The sequence below is a fragment of the Rhinoraja longicauda genome, chromosome 16, assembly GCF_053455715.1.
Source record: "Rhinoraja longicauda isolate Sanriku21f chromosome 16, sRhiLon1.1, whole genome shotgun sequence".
Classification (NCBI taxonomy): Eukaryota; Metazoa; Chordata; class Chondrichthyes; order Rajiformes; family Arhynchobatidae; genus Rhinoraja; species Rhinoraja longicauda.
Window position 1 is genome coordinate 12,493,542 of NC_135968.1, and position 22,893 is coordinate 12,516,434.

The window sequence follows — 22,893 nt, forward strand, 5'->3', positions numbered from 1 at the left end:
AGTACAGTGCCCGGAGGGAGAAATACACACTTATTTTAAAATTTTGAAATACGTGAAATAATTTGTGCCTGATGAAAAGGTTTGATAGGAGTACGCTTCTTCTAAAAAAAGAATCCATCTTCGATTCAAGTTGCTACTGCTTGAAAGCAAGCTAACAAAAAAACAAGGTACTCCTTGAGATAAAGGAGTGAGTCATGAGAATATTTTAACATATGAAAAGAGAATTGGGTAAATATTTGAAATGGAAGAAATTGCAGGACAATTGCATGGGAAAGGTGGCAAATTGAAGCTAATTGGATAGTTTTTTCAAAGACCCAGCAGTGATTCAATGGGATAAATGACCTCTTTCCTCAGGTGTCAGTGCACAAATAGAAAAGATCAACAGAGTTAATAGAATCTCTTTTTTACTGCAAGAAAATACGTTTCAATTATAAATTTCAACGTCTCCTGGCATATGACTTCTATACTGCACAAGGTTGCATAAAGAATTTACTTTTATGATTTTATTTACTCAGTATGTTAGAATGGGAAGTAATCTCAGTAATTCAAAGCAGCTGCAGATATATGACTATTTATTTATTGAACAGAACCAAATGACATTTGTCTATTTGCTGAGTTCACTATCTTCTTATTACTGCTTCTAAATTTGGTGAAGAGATAACCTTAACACAAACATCATTCTCTGTCTTTTGCCAGAGCTACAAAAAGTTGAACATGCAGGGCACATATGTAAAGATCACTTCGGTTGTTGTTGATCCATCCTAAATCTGTTAGCAAAGGCTGCTCCAGATGCGTAAACTCAAAGCTATTGGGAGAATGTGGAATTGGTTTCTTGGAGTATTGAGACACATTCTGGTCAGGCTGGCTGTTTTTTGGAGGATGTTACTATGGGAGTTTGGTCGGCGGATTAAACAAAATCATGGAGGTAAATCAAGTGCAGAGTGAATGTTTTGAACTAATTGCCATTGTTTGTATTGGGGGAGTAGTATAAAAGAGAGCACCAGTTGAGCAGAGTCGAGTTATGATGTATATCATAACAGGTATAACAGGTATAACAGGTATAACAGAGCTTTATTTGTCGTTCGGTACCGAAGTACCGAACGAAACTACATAGCAGTCATAGAAAAAAAAAAGAACACAAGACACATAACCCCAACACAAATGTCCATCACAGTGACTCCAAACACCCCCTCACTGTGATGGAGGCAACAAAACTTCCCCTCTCTTCCCCACGCCCACGGACAGACAGCTCGTCCCCGACCGACCCGCACAGTCCCCGCACCGGGCGCTGAAACGTCTCGCGGCCGAACCGGGCGATGAAAGGCCCGCGACCAAGCCTTGCGCAGCTAAGTCCCGTGGTCGAGCTGCACCAGCGGTGAAAAGTCCCGCAGCCGAGCCGCACCGGGCGGTGTTAAGTCCCGCAGCCGAGCCGCACCAGCGGTGAAAAGTCCCGCAGCTGAGCCGCACCGGGCGGTGTTAAGTCCCGCAGCCGAGTTGCACCGGGCGGTGTTAAGCCCCGCAGCCGAGCTGCACCGGGCGGTGTTAAGCCCCGCAGCCGAGCTGCACCGGGCGATGTAAAGTCCCGCAGCCGAGTTGCACCGGGCGGTGTTAAGCCCCGCAGCCGAGCTGCACTGGGCGATGTAAGTCCAGCGGCCAAGCCGCACCGGGATGTAAAGTCCAGCGGCCAAGCCGCACCGGGATGTAAAGTCCAGCGGCCAAGCCGCACCGGGATGTAAAGTCCAGCGGCCGAGCCGCACCGGGGGATGTTAGGCCCCGCAGCCGAGCCGCACCCCGCGCCGTGAGGAAGAGAAAAGTTCCCCACCCACACCCACCCCCCACACACCACCACCCCCTCCCACACATACACAACCAAAAAAATATATATAAAAATCATCCCAACACCGACACTCAACAAAAAAAAGACGGACAGACTGCTAGTCAGCCGCTGCCGTTAGCTGCAAGTTTTTGTGTTGTCTATATAGTGACTGGTACCAAATAGTGCCTGTGAATTCATAACTGAGTGTCATATGAGAAGCACTAAGGTTAAGAATGCTTTTGGCTCAGCCTAACTAAATTACAGGAAAATTATTATGAAATTTGACCTTATTATGATTATTGATATTATGATATGATGTGACAGAGTTGTTGCTTGCAGGACATAAAATTACAGAACATACCTTTGCATGACAAGATTCCTGCCAGAGGAGCAGTAGAAATTTACCATTGAAACATGTATTTTCTTGTATTAAAAAGAGATTCTATGAACTCCGTTGAAGTTTTCTATTTATCCATTGACAGCTGAGGAAAGAGACCATTTAACTAGTGCTGGGTCTTTAAAAATATATCCAATTAGGTTCAATGTGCTACCTTTCTCATGCAATTGTCTTGTACTTCTTTCTCATATATTCATCCAATTCTCTTTTGAAAATCATCCGTAAGTCACCACTTATTTAGGCAATACATTCCGCAACATAAGAACTTACTTTGTTTAAAAACAAAATCCTCACACATTTCACACAGATTATTTGACTATTTAAATCTGCGTTCTTTGGTTACTGATCTTTCGGACATTACCATTCCAGTACATCACCTTGGTCTTTACATTCCAATTTGTGGTGCCCAGTCTTAGGTACAGTGTTCCAGGTAGAGCTCATCAAGTGAATAATAAAGTTTAAACACGATTACTTTGTTTGCACTCATTTACTCTGGTTAAAAAGCTCCAGGTGTATCAGAATAGTTTCAAAATATATATTTTCAGTAAGTTATAACTTGAAGGCAACATGTAGAGAAAGGGCCAAATAGCCGCTGCCTGGTGAGGTCATATTTTGATTCACTCACAACCAACAGACAATTAATGTAACAATTCAAGGGATGGAGTTGTCAACTTGTCAACGACAAACTTCCCAGGATATAAGTTCCTGAAAACATGGTGCTCAGCTCCGGGCAGCCCAAAATCCATCAAGCAGGAAACAGCTGAAAACAAAAGTACATGTTCATTTAATAATTACAGAACTCAAGCTAGATATTACTGGTGTCCTCTTACCTCTATCCACTGTTCTATTCCCCGTGAAAATACGCATCATTCACCCCAAGTCTTAGTCTTCCTCCACTCTCCTCACACCTCTTCTCCCCTTCTTTCCTTTTCCATTGTCTTATTCTCTCTGCCTCTTCCTTTATTTTAATGTCCTTTCATACAGTACCCCAATGACATTGCGTCTCAAGATACTTGGCTTTATTTCTGATAGTGTTAATAATTATCTGTTTAATCAACCATTACTTTGGTATTCATACTATCCTATTTTTAAACAAATATAAATCTTATGGGGAACATCTTGACAGTATTCTGAAAAGTACATTTATTTCTTATTAATCTTACAAAAAAAAATCCCTGTTACAGCCCAATATCTTTGGCCATTTTTTTTCTTTCTGATTTTAATAGACTGTGGTGTGTGATCAACTTTGTCAAGCAGGTCAGCTCAGTTTTTTGTTTGGTGAAGTTTGCTATGTTTGCAATGGAGGGTGCACATTTTTATTTGGCAACCGTAAAATATTACGTTAGTACACATTGAGGTACTTGAAGTAAGGAAATATATATATAATTTTTCTAAACTTATACCATCTAATTTTTTTTTTCATTTTTGATATTATGTTGCTTACATTTTATTTTAATGATTTTTTCCTCAATATCATATTCACAAAAGTTTCCTTTATCATTCACCATGATTACTTAGTGAACTAAATAATTGATGATTAAATCTCCACTATTGTGTACTTACTACATTTAATTCATGCATGTTATAAATTTATAACCTGAATTGTAAAGACTACTATAATTATGATAAGAACAAATCTATTCAGTTTGCACAAGCTTTAACATGCAAGTAGTAGAATGAGTATTTAGCAGCAACAACAGATTTTTTTTTCCTACACATCTTGCCGCCTCACTGCGAATTCTCCTCTCGGTATGTCTACTTTGAAGAAGTTCCCCTCCTCCCTTCGACGAGAGTTTAGCTCCGACTACATCCTATCTTTGGCCCGCCTCCTCCCCTGGCATCAGTCTGAAGAAGGGTCTCGACCCGAAACGTCACCCATTCCTTCTCTCCAGAGATGCTGCCTGACCCGTTGAGTTACTCCAGCATTTTGTGTCTACCTTCGATTTAAACCAGCATCTGCAGTTTTGTTTCCTACAGAAGCAGTGGGGTGAGAGTATAATAGTGGGATTAGCAAATGTACAATAGAGACTAGATGGGAGGAATAGCCTCCTTTTGCACAGTAAATATCTGCAATTTTATATTGTGTCAAATGAAGAAAACATGAGCTGGCATCATGGCTCAATACATTATCAGGAAGTCTTTGGCTCAGTGCCAGACCAGCAATAGCTATGTAGAAATCATGATGGCATTTACAGTAGGTACTACAATTAAACCCAATGAGTTTTGTTTGAGAGTGAAATAATTCTAGATTTTAGGTGATTATTATTGTTATTGTGATAATAAGAGCCCTGAACATTATCCCTGCATTATCTCTGTAGTCAGATAATTTGCATTTAGCTGTGCGTAGGCACATTTTTCATGAGGGAAAGGCAAAGTAAGAAGTTCCAGAGAGAAAACTGAGTGAAAGTAAAGGAACATCCAGTGTTGACTTGGAATCCATATTTATCATCAATGAATCCACCATTGTAGTGAATCATTAGAGATTTACTGAAAGTCATATTTCTGTTTATTAAATAGAACGAAGAGGTCACCCCAAAGGAAAAAGAAAACCCACTGGCCTGGAAATTTATTTCCTCATCCCAGATGTCTGACCTTGTACCATTAACAGTGGATTTGGCTCAGAAGTAAGTAATAGGTAGAGTAAGGAGCATCTTAAACTAATTGAATTATTTTGGGTTCAATAGTACCATCATTTTGCAAATGTTACTGAAAAGAACAATTTATTTAGAAGGTTTGTGAGAGTGTATTTATCCAACGTTCTCACACAGCCCTCATTGCAAATCCCAGCTGTGAAACGACTTAGTTGTGTCCCTTGGTATGGCCTGTAAAAATGGAATTTGTAAAGCTAATACAGGAGAAGTCAAAATTGAATTTTAGGGTCATATTGGATAAGTCACCACAGGCTACAGAGCAGAGATACCAAACATTGCTTGGATGGCCATTTTCATCTTGCAGCAAAAGATCACAAGTTAAAATCGATGTAGCTCTTCTTTGCGGATACTGTGCTGGAGAACAGGGACTGTTTGCTTGTATATCAATGTCATATGGTGTACAATATTAGTTTGATATCATTTGCACAAAAGCTAACACTTATACCAAGGCCACAGGAATACCGAAGTAAGTCATACTATAGGATCGAGACTTGCATTGGTGTTATTTTGAGCTGCTGGAAAGTCTAAGGCATCCATTCTCCTCCAGTTTAAGTCTTTAACCCTAATCATTCAGAGTTCAAATACTCTTCACTATTGATCATCTCACCAAAAGTTTCCCCTGATCCTCTGATCCCATCCTAAGAGGTAAAGAGAGTTATCATCTCTCTCTTTTGGGTCTTAGGAAGGAGCAGCTCTATCAGCTGTGCCATTGAGCTACCCTATGCAAATGCCAATAAAATCAGAACTCCAGCTGATTTCCTCAAACAAACTTTTATCGCAAGAAATACCTCCTCTGCAAAATAACATGCTGTAACATTCTTTTAAATGTAAATAGAGCCTGTTTCCGTGTTGTATAGCTCTATGACCACTAACAGTACTACACTACTGAATTACATGGTTAGTATTTGGAGAAGCCTGTGAGTCTTAGGACAGAAGAAAGCAATTTGGACATCTACAAAGATTATACTCTCAGAGAATCTTCAGAGAGAACACATCTTACCTGGACTTCTCTGATGAATAATGGACCAGAAGTGATTTGTCTTAGCATCATAAAGAGACAAAGCATGGAAGCCAAACTGAGTCCACACAAACCATCAAGCATCCATTGACTTAATCTTACACTAACCTGTTTATTTTCCCACATTCCCACCAACTCCCCTCAGAGTCTGTGACACACCAACACATTAGGAGTAACTCCAGGGGCCAATTAATCTACCAATCCAGAGTAAAACCAAGGAACGGCAGATGCAGGTTTATACCAAAGATAAACACAAAGTGCTGGAGTAACTCAGCGGGTCAGGCAGCATCTCTGGAGAAAAGAGAGTGGGTAGTCTGAAGAAGGCTCCCAACCCAAAACGTCACCCATCCTTTTTCTCCGGAGATGCTGTCTGACCCGCTGAGTTGCTCCAGCACTTCATGTCTATCTAACCTACCAATCTTATGTCTTTGCAATGTGTGAGAAAACCGGATTATGCAGAGGAATGCCACATATCACAGGGGGAACATGTACTCCACATATGAAGTCTGGAATGAACCTGGATTGCTGGACAGTGGAACTGTGCCACTGTAGCGACCATAGAGAATGGTCCAGGTCGTCGAACCCTCAGATTGGCCAGCGAGGTCACGTGTGAACGCGACCATGGGGATTGGTCCAGGGAGCGACATCGCTGATTGGCCAGCGTGGTCATGTGCGCTTTTGGCGCCCGAAATGTTCAGTTCGGCGAAGTCTTCGAAGAAGACAGTAAGTTTTTGATGGTTGTCCTTTACCTTGTTGTTTAACTCTGTATTCGAATATTGCGGCTGCAATAAACTTCTTCTACAACCAACAAGTTTTCAGACTCGCCATATTGGTGACCCCGACGTGATCTGGACGATCACCGACTATGCAGGGACACGACGCCTCGTTGTTGATTGCCGCGCCTGGCACACCGGAGTTAAGCGCGGTAAGCGTTCACCTTCCGTTGTTTTGGACACATTCACCGCAATCTTGGTTTGTCCACACCGAAGCTCAATTTCATATAAGGAAGATATCGGACGACTCCACGATGTATTACTACCTCGTCAGCGCTCTATCACCGGAGACGACCACACGCGTGATGCGGTTCATCGTTAATCCGCCTGCGGAAAACAAGTACGAGGCCATGAAGAAAGTGTTACTGCGAACCTTCGGGTTTAATAGGCATGATTGCGCTGCAAGACTTCTGCACCTACCGGATCTCGGAGATCGACGGCCTTCCGTTCTCATGTCCGAAATGATGATGCTAGCCGGTGAGCATACGGATTGCCTTATGTTCGAACAGGCATTCCGAGAGAAGCTTCCTGAGGATGTCCGACTGCTGCTCACGGATTGTTCTTTTAAGGACCCCGAAGCATATGCAGCGAAAGCGGACGCGCTCATAGCGGCTAAAAACAAGGCAAGCGGTTCGATCAACAAGGTCTCGACATCAGTGACCACGCCACAGCGACATCAAGATGGCGCCGCGTCTCCCGCCATTTCTCCGAAAGCCCGCCAAAAAGATCCGCACAAGCGCGGCTGGTGCTATTATCACCTACGATGGGGTAGCGAATCCCGCAACTGCCGCTCACCTTGTACCTTCGCAGGAAATGCCTCGGCCGATCGTACATAGGGGCAGTTACGATTGGCCAGAACCGACGCCTCTACGTCCATGATCGATTCACGGACACAGAATTTTTGGTGGACACGGGAGCCATCGTCAGTATAGTGCCGCCGACCGACCTCGAAACCAGAACGGGTAAGACAGGTCCCACCCTCATCGCGGTTAATGGCAGCCCCATTCGCACTTTCGGTATACGGAAGATGTCCCTTGTGTTAGGCCTCCGCACGTACGAATGGCCATTCATCATAGCCGACGTCAGACAAGCGATCCTGGGCGCAGATTTTCTCTGGGCTTTTTCACTGGTCCCTGATGTCCGCGGTAACGACCTCCGACCCTCCGCCGGAGAGGAGCCCGTCGCTCCGACAATCGCCTCCCCGCCCAGCCCTACTGTCCAGGCCGTCGTCGCGGCCCCTGACTCGTATGCTGAGATCCTGGCGGAGTTTCCAGAGCTGCTCATCCAACATTTTGACACGCCTTCGGCCAAGCACGGCGTGGTCCATCACATCCGCACCGAAGGCCCTCCCGTTTTCGCTCGGGCCAGGAGACTACCGCCAGACAAACTGGTGGTGGCACGGGCGGAATTTAGGAAGATGGAGGAAATGGGAATTGTCCGTCAGTCCGACAGCCCGTGGGCCTCGCCGTTGCATATGGTCTCCAAGGCATCTGGGGGGTGGAGACCATGTGGCGATTATCGGCGTCTCAATGCTGTCACCACGGCTGATCGCTACCCCATACCGCACCTACAGGACTTTTCGTCTGGGCTGGAAGGAGCGGTGGTGTTCTCCAAAATCGATTTGGTGCGAGGATACCACCAGATTCCGGTGCGACCGGAGGACATACAGAAAACTGCAACGATTACTCCGTTCGGGTTGTTTGAATGGTTGCGTATGCCTTTCGGTTTAAAGAACGCGGCACAGGCTTTCCAACGACTGATGGACCGTGTGGGCCGGGGTTTACCCTTTTTGTTTATTTATTTAGATGACATCCTGGTCGCCAGCCCCTCAGTGCAGGAACACCAGGTCCACTTGCGGACTGTGTTCCAGCGGCTCCAAGACCACGGGCTCATTATCCAACCCTCCAAGTGTCAATTCGGCCTCCCTTCTCTTGATTTTCTAGGGCACAGAATTACCCCTGCCGGCGCCTCCCCTTTGCTCGAGAAGGTGGAGGCTATCCGGGCATTTCCCAGGCCCACCACAGTAAAAGGACTACAGGAGTTCGTAGGCATGGTTAATTTCTACCATAGGTTCGTTCCAGCAGCTGCGCGGGTCATGCGCCCGCTTTTCCAGTGCCTTGCGGGAAAACCGGTAGAGTTGATATGGTCCCCGGCCGCAGAGTCGGCTTTTACAGCAGCTAAGGCAGCCTTGGCAGACGCCACCATGTTGGTCCATCCGAGCCCCTCCGCCCCCACGGCCCTGACGGTTGACGCCTCTGACGTGGCGGTGGGCGGGGTCTTGGAGCAGCAGGTCAGTGGCCGTTGGCAGCCTTTGGCGTTTTTCAGCCGGCAACTAAATTCGGCTGAGCTGAAGTATAGCGCATTTGACCGAGAGCTTCTGGCCCTCTATTTAGCTGTTCGTCATTTCAGGTACTTCCTTGAGGGCCGCCCATTTGTGGCCTTTACGGACCACAAACCATTAACATTTGCATTTTTCAAATTGTCTGACCCATGGTCGGCCCGCCAGCAGCGGCACCTGACTGCTATCTCCGAATTTACCACCGATGTCCGTCATGTCGCGGGGAAGCTTAATGCCGTTGCTGACGCTCTGTCTAGACCTGCTTTTTCCCCTATTTCGGCGGTGGACTGCGAGGTGGATCCCCAGGAGCTTGCGAAGCACAGCTTCTAGCGGATACCGCTTCGGCATACCAGTCCACCACTTCGGGATTGAAGTTGGCTCAGGTAGCCTGCGGGTCGGAAGGCACAAAAGTCTGGTGCGATGTTTCTCTTCCCCGTCCCAGGCCGGTAGTACCGCCCTCCCTTCAGCGCCGGGTTTTCGATGCCATTCATGGGCTGGCGCACCCGTCCATCCGCTCCACCTCTGCTTTGGTAGCAGCTCGGTTTGTCTGGCATGGCCTACGGAAACAGGTAGCGGGTTGGGCGCGTTCCTGCGTTCCCTGTCAGACCGCTAAAGTCCAGCGCCATGTCCAGCGCCATGTCCAGCCCCCCGTACAGGATTTCGAGGTCCCAGCAGTTCGTTTTTTCCACATCCACGTGGATTTAGTCGGGCCTTTGCCTTCCTCCCGGGGCTACACCCACCTCCTCACGGTGGTGGATCGGTTCACCCGGTGGCCAGAGGCTTTCCCATTGTCTGATATTTCGTCAGCGTCTTGTGCCAGGACTTTGGCCCTCCATTGGGTAGCTCGTTTCGGGGTCCCGGCAGTTATTACCACTGACAGGGGGCCGCAGTTCACTTCGTCCCTCTGGGCCGCGCTCGCAGAACTGTACGGTTCCAAGTTACAACCCACTACTGCATATCACCCCCAGGCAAATGGACTTGTAGAAAGGTTCCACCGTCAACTTAAGGCGTCCCTCAGTGCAAGGCTTGAAGGCCCGGACTGGGTAGACCAGCTCCCCTGGGTTCTTTTGGGCATCCGGACTGCTCCTAAGCTAGATCTCGGTGCGTCGTCCGCGGCGCTAGTATATGGCTCGACACTTCGAGTACCCGGAGACTTGTTTCCGGACCCTTCAGACCAGCTGCCTACAGTCCCATCAGTGTTAGCATCTCTCCGGGAACGGGTGGGCTCCCTGGCTCCAGTCCCGACTTCACGTCATGGGTGTCCCATGGTACATGAACCGCCTTCCCTGAAGGACTGTGAGTTTGTTTTTCTGCGAAAAGATTCCCATCGCGCCCCGTTGCAGAGGGTCTATCAAGGGCCGTTCCGGGTTTTGCATAAGGGAACGGCTACCTTCACCTTAGACATGTGCGGCAAGAGTGAGCTCGTCTCGGTGTCCCGGCTCAAACCTGCACACTTGGATCCGGATCAACCAGTCCTGGTCGGTCAAACCCCTAGGAGAGGCCGACCTCCGTTAGTTCCGCTCAGTCCAGGACCCCCCGTTCCGGCAGTTCCTCCAGGACCCCCCGTTCCGACAGTTCCTCCAGGACCCCCCGTTCCGGCAGTTCCTCCAAGTCCGGAACCCCCGGCTCCTGTGGTTCAGGCTGTCCCTCTCCGTACTCGTTATGGTCGCGAAATCCGGCTCCCTGCTAGGTTCCGTACCTCGGGTTCTGGGGGGGGTCATGTAGCGACCATAGAGAATGGTCCAGGTCGTCGAACCCTCAGATTGGCCAGCGAGGTCACGTGTGAACGCGACCATGGGGATTGGTCCAGGGAGCGACATCGCTGATTGGCCAGCGTGGTCATGTGCGTTTTTGGCGCCCGAAATGTTCAGTTCGGCGAAGTCTTCGAAGAAGACAGTAAGTTTTTGATGGTTGTCCTTTACCTTGTTGTTTAACTCTGTATTCGAATATTGCGGCTGCAATAAACTTCTTCTACAACCAACAAGTTTTCGGACTCGCCATACCACTGCCATTGTCTGTTTATTTTTGTCTTTAATTAATTGGTAACCATTTGCTTTGATGTTAAAAAATATATTACTTTGAATAATTTAAGAAGTTTTATTTATTTAAATGTTTTAACCCTGTTTCCAAATGTTTGTGATAATCAGAGACATTATGATAGAGACAGTAAAACGGCCTTCTGACAATATAATCCGCCATATGTGGTGTTCTGCAGGAAGACTTCCACCCAGACTCTTTTGCACATTTCCTTCCCAACCAGCACTGTCTGATGGATGTCTTAGGGATTAAAGGCCAACTCTCCTTCCCTGGCTTCTCACGCCAATGCACTGTCCAACCACACCATTCCTACGCAGACACAATGAGAACTACACAAATACCAGAGTCATTATGAAAGAGCGATTGGTCTTCTTCAATATGAAATGTCAGTGTATCATTGTGGCCTCCAGTACATGCCAATTAAAAATATTGTCTTGCTGCGTGCTGCACGGTGCCTGTAGCCAGTGCTGGATAATAGAGCAACATGAGGCACAACTTAAAAGTAACGGCACGATGGTGCAGCGGTAGAGTTGCTGGCTTACAGCGCCTGACCATGGGTGCTGTCTGTACGGAGCCTTTACGTTCTCCCTGAAACCACGTGAGCTTTCTCCGGGAACTCTGGTTTCCGCCCGCATTCCAAAGACGTACAGGTTTGTAGGCTAATTTCCTTGCTAAAATTGTAAATTGTCCCTAATGTGTAGGATAGTGCTAGTGTACGGGGGTGGGGTGTGATCGCTGGTCGGCATAGACCCGGTGGGTTGAAGGGTCTGTTTCTGTGCTGTGTCTCTAAAACTAAAACAGGAAGTGGTGGCGCTGCGCAGCAGCTGCGGCTCACCTGCAGTCCGTTTGTTTTTTGTGTTTTTTGTTGTTTTTTTGTCTTAATTGTAGTGCTTAGATGTGATGTAGAGTTTTTTGCGGTTGTATTGGGGGGGTGGGGGGGAAACTGTAAAATTGTGTCTTCCGAACGAAGACCCGGCCTTTTTTTCTGGGCCGCTGCGGCCTACCATCGTCCAAACACCTGGAGCTGGCAGCCTCCAACTGGGACCACCTGGGCTCTGGTTCGCAGAGCCCGCGGACCGGACTTACCATCTGCGGAGCTGGCTGCCTTCGGAGGCTGTTGTGGCGCTGCGAGTGCGGCTTCGACTCGCCTTCGGAGGCTCCGGAGGCTTCGGCCGCGTTCCGCGGGCCGCGGGCCGCGTGGTTATCGGAAGCTCGCAGGCCCCTGGGTGGGGGCCGACATCGGGAGCTCCGGCAGCGGCAGCATCTTTGCCCGCCCCAAATCGCGGGGCTTGGGTCGGCCCGCTGTGGACCTTTCACCGTCCGGCGCGGCCTGAAATAGGCCGCAGTATCTTTCTCTGCCCAGCGGGGGCTTCAATGTCGGGAGCTTCAATGTTGGCAACTTCAACAGCCCGACCGCGGGAGAAGATGGCAGGGGAAGAGAAAAGACATTCTGGCCTTCCATCACAATGAGGAGGTGACTGGAGGAGACTCACTGTGATGGATGTTTCTTTTTTTTTTTTTGTGTTGGTTTGTGATTTTGTGTGTGTTATTGCTTATTTTTATTGCTCTTATTGTTGGACTGTGGGTAACGGAATTTTGTCCAAAATACTTGTTTTTTTGATGACAATAAAGGTTATTCTGATTCAGATTCTGATTCTAAAACAAAAACTAAAAGAATCTAAAGAGTGGAGGGCAAGAAGAACCATAGGCATTCTCAGATGACTTTGAACACTTTGCCTCTCAGCAGAATAGGTGAGGGAGGTCTGGTCTGCAAGGGCTATGAAGAATTCCCTCATAGAGAATTTTCATTAGGAACCTTCTAAGTTATAGTCCCCAGTGTTAGCCAAGTCTGTCGACACATTCCAATCCCTCACATCAACGTTGGTCAGAGAGCCATAACATTCTTCCCTATCCTGCAATGCTCTTTTATATGCATTGAATGTAGGACAGCAATGAATGATTCCCTTGAAACTATAATTTGAATGATATGATGCAAAATATCTGTATTTCCTGATGAGCAGCATCTAGTTAAAAAAAACCTCTGACCTTCCCAAAGATAAACTTACTTCGGATCTGTGTCCGATTCAAGATTGAACCTTGTTCAAAACGTTGAACCTTCTCGAATGCTTCACAACATTGATATGGACAAGACAGCATTATAGCCACAACAGCTGGGAATAATGCACATAAAAGCATATTGATCAGATTGGCATTCATTGGCTCCAGAGATGCACGAGTGACAAACATTTCAAGCCACTGATATCCACAGTCATTCAGCAGGAAGGAATTCCTAGCAACTACCCAGGTGATGTTCACATTTTTGCGTGAATTGAACATTTATCTTGATATATAGTGGGACAGAAGTAATGAAATATCATTGGTAATGGTATTGGTTTATTAATGCCACGTGTGCTAAGGTCGGTGAAAAACCTTTCAGCTGGCAACAATTGGATTTGATCATTTGATTGTAACACTGCCATGCGCACGCAATATGTATTTTTTCATTTAAGCTGCCTCAAGTCTTCTTATTAATTTTAATCCTCCACATAAAGGAGGGCTCCTGGAAAACAGGGACTATAGACCAGATGTTTCATCTCACTCATATTTTCCTTAGAATTGGCCGTGATAAATATTATAAGAGCAGAACAAGCAAGGGATAAAAAAAATGTGAGAATATAATAAATTCCATATTGGAGGTCGGATGAAAACATTGTCAAATAACGGGGCAGTTATGAAATGAATCTAATTATTTCCCAGTCATTTGGTGCACTACACTGAAGTTACAATTTGTAAGTGGAAACCACAATTCAATGGATGGTGACAATCTAAACTGTTGCTTTTTGACCCAAAATGCATGACATTAACAATCTTTCTTGATGAGGTTGGATGGGGTCTGTTCGATGCCAGCAGCTGTCATGCTAATGTGGTTAATCTATGTACGAGGAAGGATATTATTTATCCTCGATGAGAAAATATTGTTCCGATGACTTGAGAATAATTTAAAACTGAACTAATACACAAATGGAGGATTGTGACGTTTATCTGTGAAGTTTCACAGCAGAATAGCTCTCCTGATTGATAACATGGTGTGGTTTGGTTTAGTATCCTAGTGGTATATCACAGTGTCTCCTGTATTTCTGCAATCTCTCCACTTGAAGGCGACCTCCTTTTCCTTTGAACCTGCACGGTTGTCATTTTATTGACCCAGAAAAAGGTCTTGCACATTTTGGCCAGCATTTGGTCCCTTAATGTTGCTCTGGTCTTATTCATAAGTGATAGGAGCAGAATTAGGCCATTCGGTCCATGAAGTCTACTCTGCCATTCAAACATGGCTGATCTATCTCTCCCTCCTAACCCCATTCTCCTGCTTTCTCGCCATAACCCCTCACTCCCAAGAGATCAAATGGACTGCTGGCTGTGGGGCATGGATACATGGAGTAATGTGCTGTCTGAGAATCTGGTAGGAGCTTTAATTGATGCTCTTCTGACCCTGCACGTGAGGCATCCCCTCAAAGGACTGGGTAGGCAATGGTGCAATGGTCAGCTAGCATTCAGACTCTCCAACATTGTTTCAATCTTTAGACCAGGAGCTGCTCTGCTGACGCTCCAGAGTATGTTGTCTTGTCCCCGATGACTTCACTCATTTCCCTCGAGTTAGTTGTCATTGCATAGTGTCATAGAATGATAGTGTGAAAACAGGCCCTTCGGCCCAACTTGCCCACACTGGCCAACATGTCCAAGCTACACTAGTCCCACCGTTTGGTCCATATCCCTCCAAACCTGTCTTATCCATGTTCTTGTCTGTTTCCTAAATGCTGGGATAGTCCCTGCCTCAACAACCTCGTCTGGCAGCTTGTTCCATACACACACCACCCTGTGAAAAAATTACCCCTTAGATTTCTACTAAATCTTTTCCCCTTCATGTTACACCTATGTCCTCCGATCCTCGGTTCACCTACTCTGGACAAGAGACTCTGTGCATCTACCCGATCTAGTCCTGTCATGATTTTATACACCTCAATAAGATCACCCTTCATTCTCCTGCATTCCAAGGAATAGTCCCTGCCTACTCAACCTCTCCCGAAAGCTCACGCCCTCTAGCCCTGGCAACATCCGTGTAAATCTTCTCTGTAACCTTTCCAGCATCACGAGCAGAACTTTGTTTACAATGAATAGGTATGTGAGTGGGGGCAGTGTATGGATGGTATTTCTCTGCATCTCTCTTCTGCATCTGTGTAGATGCAGAAGAGAAATGAATTCCCACGTACCATCCCTCTGATTCTGTAGGAGTGCTTATGCCTGGCATCTCTGAACTACATAGCAACATGCAGCTTCTCACTGTTCATGAAATACTGAAAGCTGCACATTTTCGGCATCCCCAAGCCCCTTTATAGAACCACGAGCTTCTCATGGGTTACGTACCTGTGTTCTTTGAGATCAGTATCTTCTCAGGAGTGGGATTCTCAGAACAGCAGTCTGTTTATGAAAAACATCTCTGTGCTCAGTGAGGACCGTGCTCGTCCTCAGTTCCATGCTGTTCTTTCATGTGACAGTCGTCAGGCCTCTAACTAGATCAGGGTAGATTGCACACAAGCAGAAGGGTTGTGCAGTTTATGTCCACATCTCTGCAGCAGCTATCACTTAACAGCAGCTGGCGTGGTGTCACAGAAATGCTGCCCAGTCCCAGCAAAAAGAAGCACATGAGCTCCAGAGGGAGATCAAGGTTTCCTGACACTGCACAACGTTCTTGCAAGAACATGGAAATGGATTTATCAAGGCTCCTTGCCACTTTTTGCATTTGGCTGGGCAGCCCAAACAAACTTGTTAACCATCTATTTGTGCATCCACATTAGTACACCATGAAAACATGCCAATCATGAACTTCGTCTGAGTCTAGGTGCATCTCTTGCGTCAAACAGCCCTCTAAATTATTCTGCCCAGTTCTCAAGGATATCAGATATAGTGACACATTATAGCCATTATTATTATCATTTTCCTTCTCCTTTCTTTCCACACTTTGATGTATGCTTTGACATGGTCTAGCAGGAAAAAGCTGGGGCTGTGCTGGTAACTTGTCAATACAAATAAAAGATAGTGGACGGAACTGCAGATGGTGGTTTAAACCGAAGATAGACTCAAAAAGCTGGAGTAACACAGTGGGACAGGCAGCATCTCTGAAGAGAAGGAATAGGTGACGTTTCGGGTCGAGACCCTTCCTCAGACTGGTTAGGAATAAGAGAAACCAGAGATATAGACAATGATGTAGAGAGATAAAGAACAATTAATGAAAGGTGTGCAAAAAAGTAATGATAATAAAGGAAACAGGCCATTCTTACAAAATTGCATCCAAACATCTTTATGGTGATGTATCAATACAGATGTTAATCATATCAAAGGGGATTAGTAATCGCAAAGAAGTCTTATTAATTATCATACCTGGAAGATTCCATATAACCTCTTCTCATATGGGATTTGTATCTCGCTGATTCCTCTGCATAAGAGAACAAGGAGGTCCCCTCAGTCTGGCGAGGCATTGCAGTCCAGAGGATGATTTTCCTGTGCATGTGGTCTTCCTCATATCCCTCACTGTCAGCCTAAATGGAGGAAATGAAGACCATTGAGTCACCTTTCCCCAAAAAGACACAAAGTGCTGGAATAACTCAGCAGGTCATCCAGTATCTCTGGATAACATGGATAGGCGACATTTTGAACCGGGGCCCTTCCTCAGACTGATTGTAGTAGAGGGAGAGAGGTGGGGATGGAACAATGCCTGGCAAGTGATAGTTGGTACAGGTGAGGGAGGGTTAATTGGTAGATGAGTGGACAAAGGCTAGATATGGGAAGAACACAAAAGGCTGTGAGATAAGGAGATGAGAAGTGAAGAGGTGCAGAATGTGAAGCCAGAGAAAGGGATATGCGTGGAAGGGGACGGGGGGAGGGAAAAGGGTTGATGTTGGTTAGTTAGCTAAAATTGGTGAATTTAATCTTCATACCATTATGTTGTAAGCTACCCAAGCAGAATCTGAGGTGCTGCTCTTCCAGTTTGCATGTGACTTCACTCTGGCAATGGAGGTGGCCCAGGCCAGAAAGGTCAGGAAGGGGAGGGGAGTTAAAATGGTTAGCAATCGGGAGATCCAATAGGTCTCACCAATGTAAAGGAAGTCACGTCGGGACCACTGAATGCAATAGATGACATTAGAGGGGGTGCATCTGAACCTCTACCTCACCTGTAAGAGCTGCTGGGGTCCGTGCATGGATGGGGCAGGAGATATTGGGACAGGTGTTACATCTCCTGCCATTGCAGGGGAAAGTAGCTGGGGAGGGCATGATTTAGGTGGGAAGGGATGTTGCGGTTGGAGCGGAAAGCAGAAAGGGGTGAGGATGGGAAGGCATGATAAGTGGAGGAGTCACATTGAAGGTGGCGAAAATGATGGAAATGACTATTCCCCTTTCCTTAAAGGTTTTATAGACTTTAAAAGAGGTCTTTTAAATGGTGTGCCATGCACCAAAAAATATTTCATGAGCCTGACACATACCCTGAAGAAGCCAATTCGAGCCAAACTTTTTTAATGGTGGTCCTGGTGGATGCTGTCCAGATTTATTGAAATAATAGAAATGAATTATAAGTGTATGCAAGGGAGAAGGAATTAGTGGATAGGGGTGTTATTTGGTTACCATGGGACCTTGAGAAGCCGTTGATATGATTATTTCTCTTGCATCCAGAGGAGATTTAACATATAATCAAAGTGTGAAAGGATTTTGATAGATGGAGATAGATTGAGAGAGTGGCATAAATATCCAAGTGTAGTGGTTGTTTTAAGGTTGGGGGAAATCCCATTACCCTAAGGCATTGTGCCATGTAGTTCTTTATTGCAACATTGTATGTACCATGCTTCAGGCAGTTAAGTATTGTCTGCTATATTAAATAGTCATGTTTCTCTGATTCTCTGGGTTAAATTATGTAGAAGAACCCAAATGCACTCCACTGGACAGGTTCTATGTTGCTCTCAAGTGACAATTGTTAATCAGTGACATCAATAAAGTAGTACAAAACTGAAGGTGAATCTCTCAACACTGAAATAAATTAAATGTGTAAAATGGAATTAAAATCAGATGGCAAAAGTAGTTCACATGGGCAATGATGAGACGATGATAAATTTGGAAAATCACTGTAGTCGTTGAGCATTTACTTGGAATGGTTATTTATGTTCTCCAAAGTGAATAATCTTTCAGAAGTGACAGGCAAAAATTCCAAAGAATAAAACTCGGTGATCTATGAGCTTTGTAACCCATACTAGTAGTAATGAGCGTGGACACATATGCAACACGAGCGACTTGACACTATCCAACAAAATGGCGTTTTGTTTGTGGTGATTCAAGCACTGGCAACTCCTCTTAACACCATAGTAGGTACCACAACGCTACATATGTGCTCTGCATAATCGAATGTCAGAGGAAATAAACATTGTGGATTTCGGTATTTAATGAGGCTATCTTTGCAATGTTTCTGTGGGACAGACTCGGCTGCTTTCAGCTGCATAAGCACACTTTATGTCAAAGTGTATAGGATTGCTATTGATGTGGAAATGGCACTGAAGTGCACAAGGCAATCTTGGTCAGTGCAGGACTCCAGGATGCAGAGGGGAGCAGAAATAACTGTGTAATTCATCATTATCTTAATTGAATCATGGTCTTGTGAGTGCAGAGGTCAGTTCTGGCAGGAAACTATCATGTCACGCTGGCTTGAAATATGGAAAGCTTGGCCACCGTTATCAAAGGAAGCAGTTAGAGAACACTGCTGAATCTATTATAGTGACTCCTGAAAACTAGGACGTGTACATGACAAAAAATGCATTCAAATAATTGATCGTGGCCACATGAAAGAATTCTCCCCGTTGGATTGCAACCTTGTCGTAGTCGGGGAGCTTGTGTATCTCAGTGACCCCTAGAGCTATGCTAGCGGGAGATTCTTCTCCTGTTAGGGTTTCCCATGCTGGACAGGTCAAAGGGTAGAGACGAGACGAAGAGCGATCCACTAAACCTCCAGGTTGGGGGTTGAGCACAGGGCAAACAATCACGCCTCGTAAAACGAACATGTTACGGAAACAACAACTGAAGAAATAAACACTACCGGGCGTGACGGTCTTCCAGGGCTATCGACAGACGCTAGGATGAATGTCAATGGTGAAAGCTGAAAGGAAGCCACTGGCAGGAAGGTTGAAGTTCTGAATGTCAAACATAAGACTAGAATAGGATTTTGGAATGCACGAACAATGTTCGACACAGGGAAACTAGCACAAGTGACATCAGAGGTGAGACGCTACAACCTAGACATTCTTCGAGTAAGCGAAAGCAGATGGACGGGATCAGGGAGACTTAGGACCAGCACAGGGGAGACAGTGTTGTACTCAGGAAGGGATGACGACAATCACAGAGAAGGAGTAGCCATCCTTTTAAAGAAAGGAGTAGAAAATAGTTTGATAGTGTGGGAACCTGTCAATAGCAGACTCATGAAGATCAGAATGAAGGGGAAGCAAATTAATACAACCATCATCCAGTGTTACGCCCCTATAAACGATAGTGATGATAGTGTTAAGGATGAATTCTATGAGCAACTACAGGTAGAAAACACACCAAGGCATGACATGAAGATTGTGATGGGGGACCTAAATGCAAAGGTTGGAAACAACAATACAGACTAGAACAGAGCCAAGGGCAAGGCTGTGGTTTTATAAATGAGAACGGTGAGAGACCAATAGAACTCTGCACCAATTACAATCTAGTAATTGGAGGGACCCTCTTTCCACACAGAAACATCCGCAAACTAACATGGTACTCTCCAAATGGAAGGGATAAGAACCAGATAGACCACCTGATGATAAACGGCACATGGAGACGCTCATTACTTGATTTTAAGGTTAAACGGGGAGCTGATGTTGGGAGCGACCATCGCCTGGTCCTGGCTATTCTCAAAATCAAACTGAGGAAAACAGGGAGCAAAAAGACAAGCAGGCAACAGTTTGTCGTTGAGAAACTACATGACCCAAAAGTGAAAAGTTCTTTCGTGCTACAATTAAGGAACAGGTTTCAGGCACTAGTAGATATGGATGATCACACAGAGCCAAATGCAAATAATATTAATATTAATACACAAACCAAAATAGCTTATGTGAAAACCAGTGAAGCCTGCCTGGGGTTCAAGCAGAAAATAAAGAAGGAATGGATAACTGAAGACACATGGCAAACCATTAAAAATAGGAGAAAATTAAAGAAGCAAATAAATGAAACAAAACCCAAACGGCTGCAAGAAAGATACAAGATGCAATATCAAGAAGCAAACAAAGCAGTTCAGAGGAAAGCCAGAGCTGACAAACGGGCGTACATACCTGGAAGATCAAGCCAATCAAGCAGAAGATGCAAATAAGAAAGGAGAGCAAGGGAAGGTCTACAAGATAACCAAAATAATCTGTGGCAAACATCGGCGAACCACTGAGACACCAATTGTAGACAAAAAGGGCTGACTCCAAACAACAGAAACAGAACAAGAATCCGCTGGGTGGAACACTTTAATGAAGTATTGAATAGAACACTGCCCATAATAGAGGTTAACACCCAACAAGCAGAGGATGACCTAGATATTAGCACTGAATCACCAACTAAGGAGGAAATTGTTATAGTCATTAAGTCCCTTAAAAGTGGAAAAGCCCCTGGCAAAGATAACCTCAATGCAGAACTGTTTAAGGCAGACCCAGACCTTGCAGCCAAAGTATTTGTACCACTTTTCACAGCTATTTGGGAAAGAAAGGAGATACCTGACGACTCGTCAGAAGGAGTCATCATTAGGATACCAAAGAAAGGCAACTTAAGAGAGTGTAACAATTGGAGAGGGATCACTCTTCTATCAATTTCAAGCAAGATTCTGGCAAAGGTTATAATACAACGTACCTCAGAAGCAGTAGACAAACAGCTCAGGAAAGAGCAGGCAGGATTTCGTGGTGAGAGGGGATGCATTGTCGAGATATTTGCCCTGCGTAACATTATAGAACAGTGCACAGAGTGGCAGAGACAGATATACATCAACTTTGTTGATTTCGAGAAAGCATTTGACAGCATCCACCGGGACAGTCTCTGGGGCATATTATGAATGTATGGGATCCCACAGCACACAGTCGAAGTAATTAAGAGCTTCTACGCCAACTTCTCTTGCAGAGTAGCGAATAGTAACCACACATTCCAGGTGAAGACAGGAGTTCAACAAGGGTGATGTCAGCGCTACTCTTCAATATTGCTATTGACTGGATGATGCGTCAGACAACCGAAGATCAAGCAAGAGGCATACGATGGACCCTCTTCTCAACATTGGAAGATCTTGATTTTGCTGATGACATAGCTCTGGTCTCACACACTCACAAACACATGCAGGAAAAAACATCCCGTCTTAGAGACTTATCACAACAAATTGGCTTGAAGATAAACCAGAAACAATCTGAATTAATGACACTGAACATCCAAAACCCTTTACCAATCCAAGTGAATGGAAACGACCTTCCCATAGCTGAGGAGTTTATTTATCTTGATAGTAAAGTCATATATGATGGCGGAGCACAAAATGACATTAAGAACCGGCTAAACAAGGCTAGGAATGTTTTCAGAATGCTAAACAATGTATGGAGGTCCCAGCAACACAGCACTAAGACCAAGCTGAAGATGTACAGGAGCTGTGTCCTCTCCACCCTCTTATACGGCTCGGAATGCTGGAGAATGACAGCGGGTGACATCAAGCAGCTGTCAGTCTTCCATACTAAGAACCTGAGAAGAATCCTTAGAATATTTTGGCCAAACACCATATCCAACCAAGATCTCCTTGCTCAATGCCAGCAAGAGAGTATGGATACCATCATCATGAGAAAGTGCTGGAACTGGATTGGCCATATACTGAGAAGATAACCAGGCAGCATCCCAAGAATAGCCCTGCACTGGACACCAGAAGGGAAAAGGAAAAGAGGGAGACCCAAAACCACATGGCGTCGAACTGTAGACGAGGAAATGAAAACTATGGAATTGACCTGGAGTAGTGTCCAGAAAATAGCCCAGAACAGACAGGAGTGGAGAACCTTCGTTGTTGCCCTACATGCCAGGAGGCATCATGGGCAGTAAGTAAGTAAGTAAGTAAGTAACATGAAAGAATTAAAATTTTAAACTTACAGTGAATTATTTTGAATTATTAACGATCATTGACAGTGATAGGGCGTACTGTTTATGATAATAAATTCAGCAAGATTCTGAGTTAGTAGGAGAAGTAATGTCCATGATTTTACGAAATATATACAGTGACTAACTAACATTGCTGGGTAAAGATTGGTTACATGTACAATTTGCATTTTGTTAAATGACACACTCAACAACTTTGAGTCCAAATGCCCACATCCATTTCCACCAAGAAGCCAACTGATCCAGACCACCTCCCTATTCCCTTATGCCATAGGTGTGGAAAGCTTGTGGGATCTTGAACAGTACCAGCTGCTGGTTAAGGTTCAGTGTGTGAATGGGAATCACTTAACATGGTCTTGAAGTCAACCAAAATGATACATTTATTCGAGGGATATTTTGAAAATATCAATAATTGTCCATTCCACTTTCCCATGTCACAGGATCTGGGCATAGAGCTGGCAGGGGCCAAAATATTTACCAAGCTCCACTTGCCCCACTCAATTAAATGTAGACCTAGTGAATCAGTGCTACCAATGAACATTCAGAAGAGACTAGTTGAATGTTCAGAGTTGCCACTGGAGTGAAATCAGCGCCAAAGATGTTTCGAGGAGTAGCCTCTCTGCATAGGTTATTGCAAAAAGATCAGCCATTG

The 22,893-nt window shown here is 45.2% G+C and overlaps 1 protein-coding gene across 1 annotated transcript in view; it reads left to right on the top strand.

Annotated features, from left to right (window-relative positions):
• cabcoco1 (ciliary associated calcium binding coiled-coil 1) overlaps positions 1 to 22,893 on the top strand; it is a 78,105-nt gene that overhangs the window by 3,660 nt on the left and 51,552 nt on the right. The window contains exon 2 of the mRNA XM_078413240.1: positions 4,731 to 4,837. Within this exon, the coding sequence (XP_078269366.1) occupies positions 4,731 to 4,837 (107 nt within the window). The remainder of the gene's footprint in view (positions 1 to 4,730; positions 4,838 to 22,893) is intronic.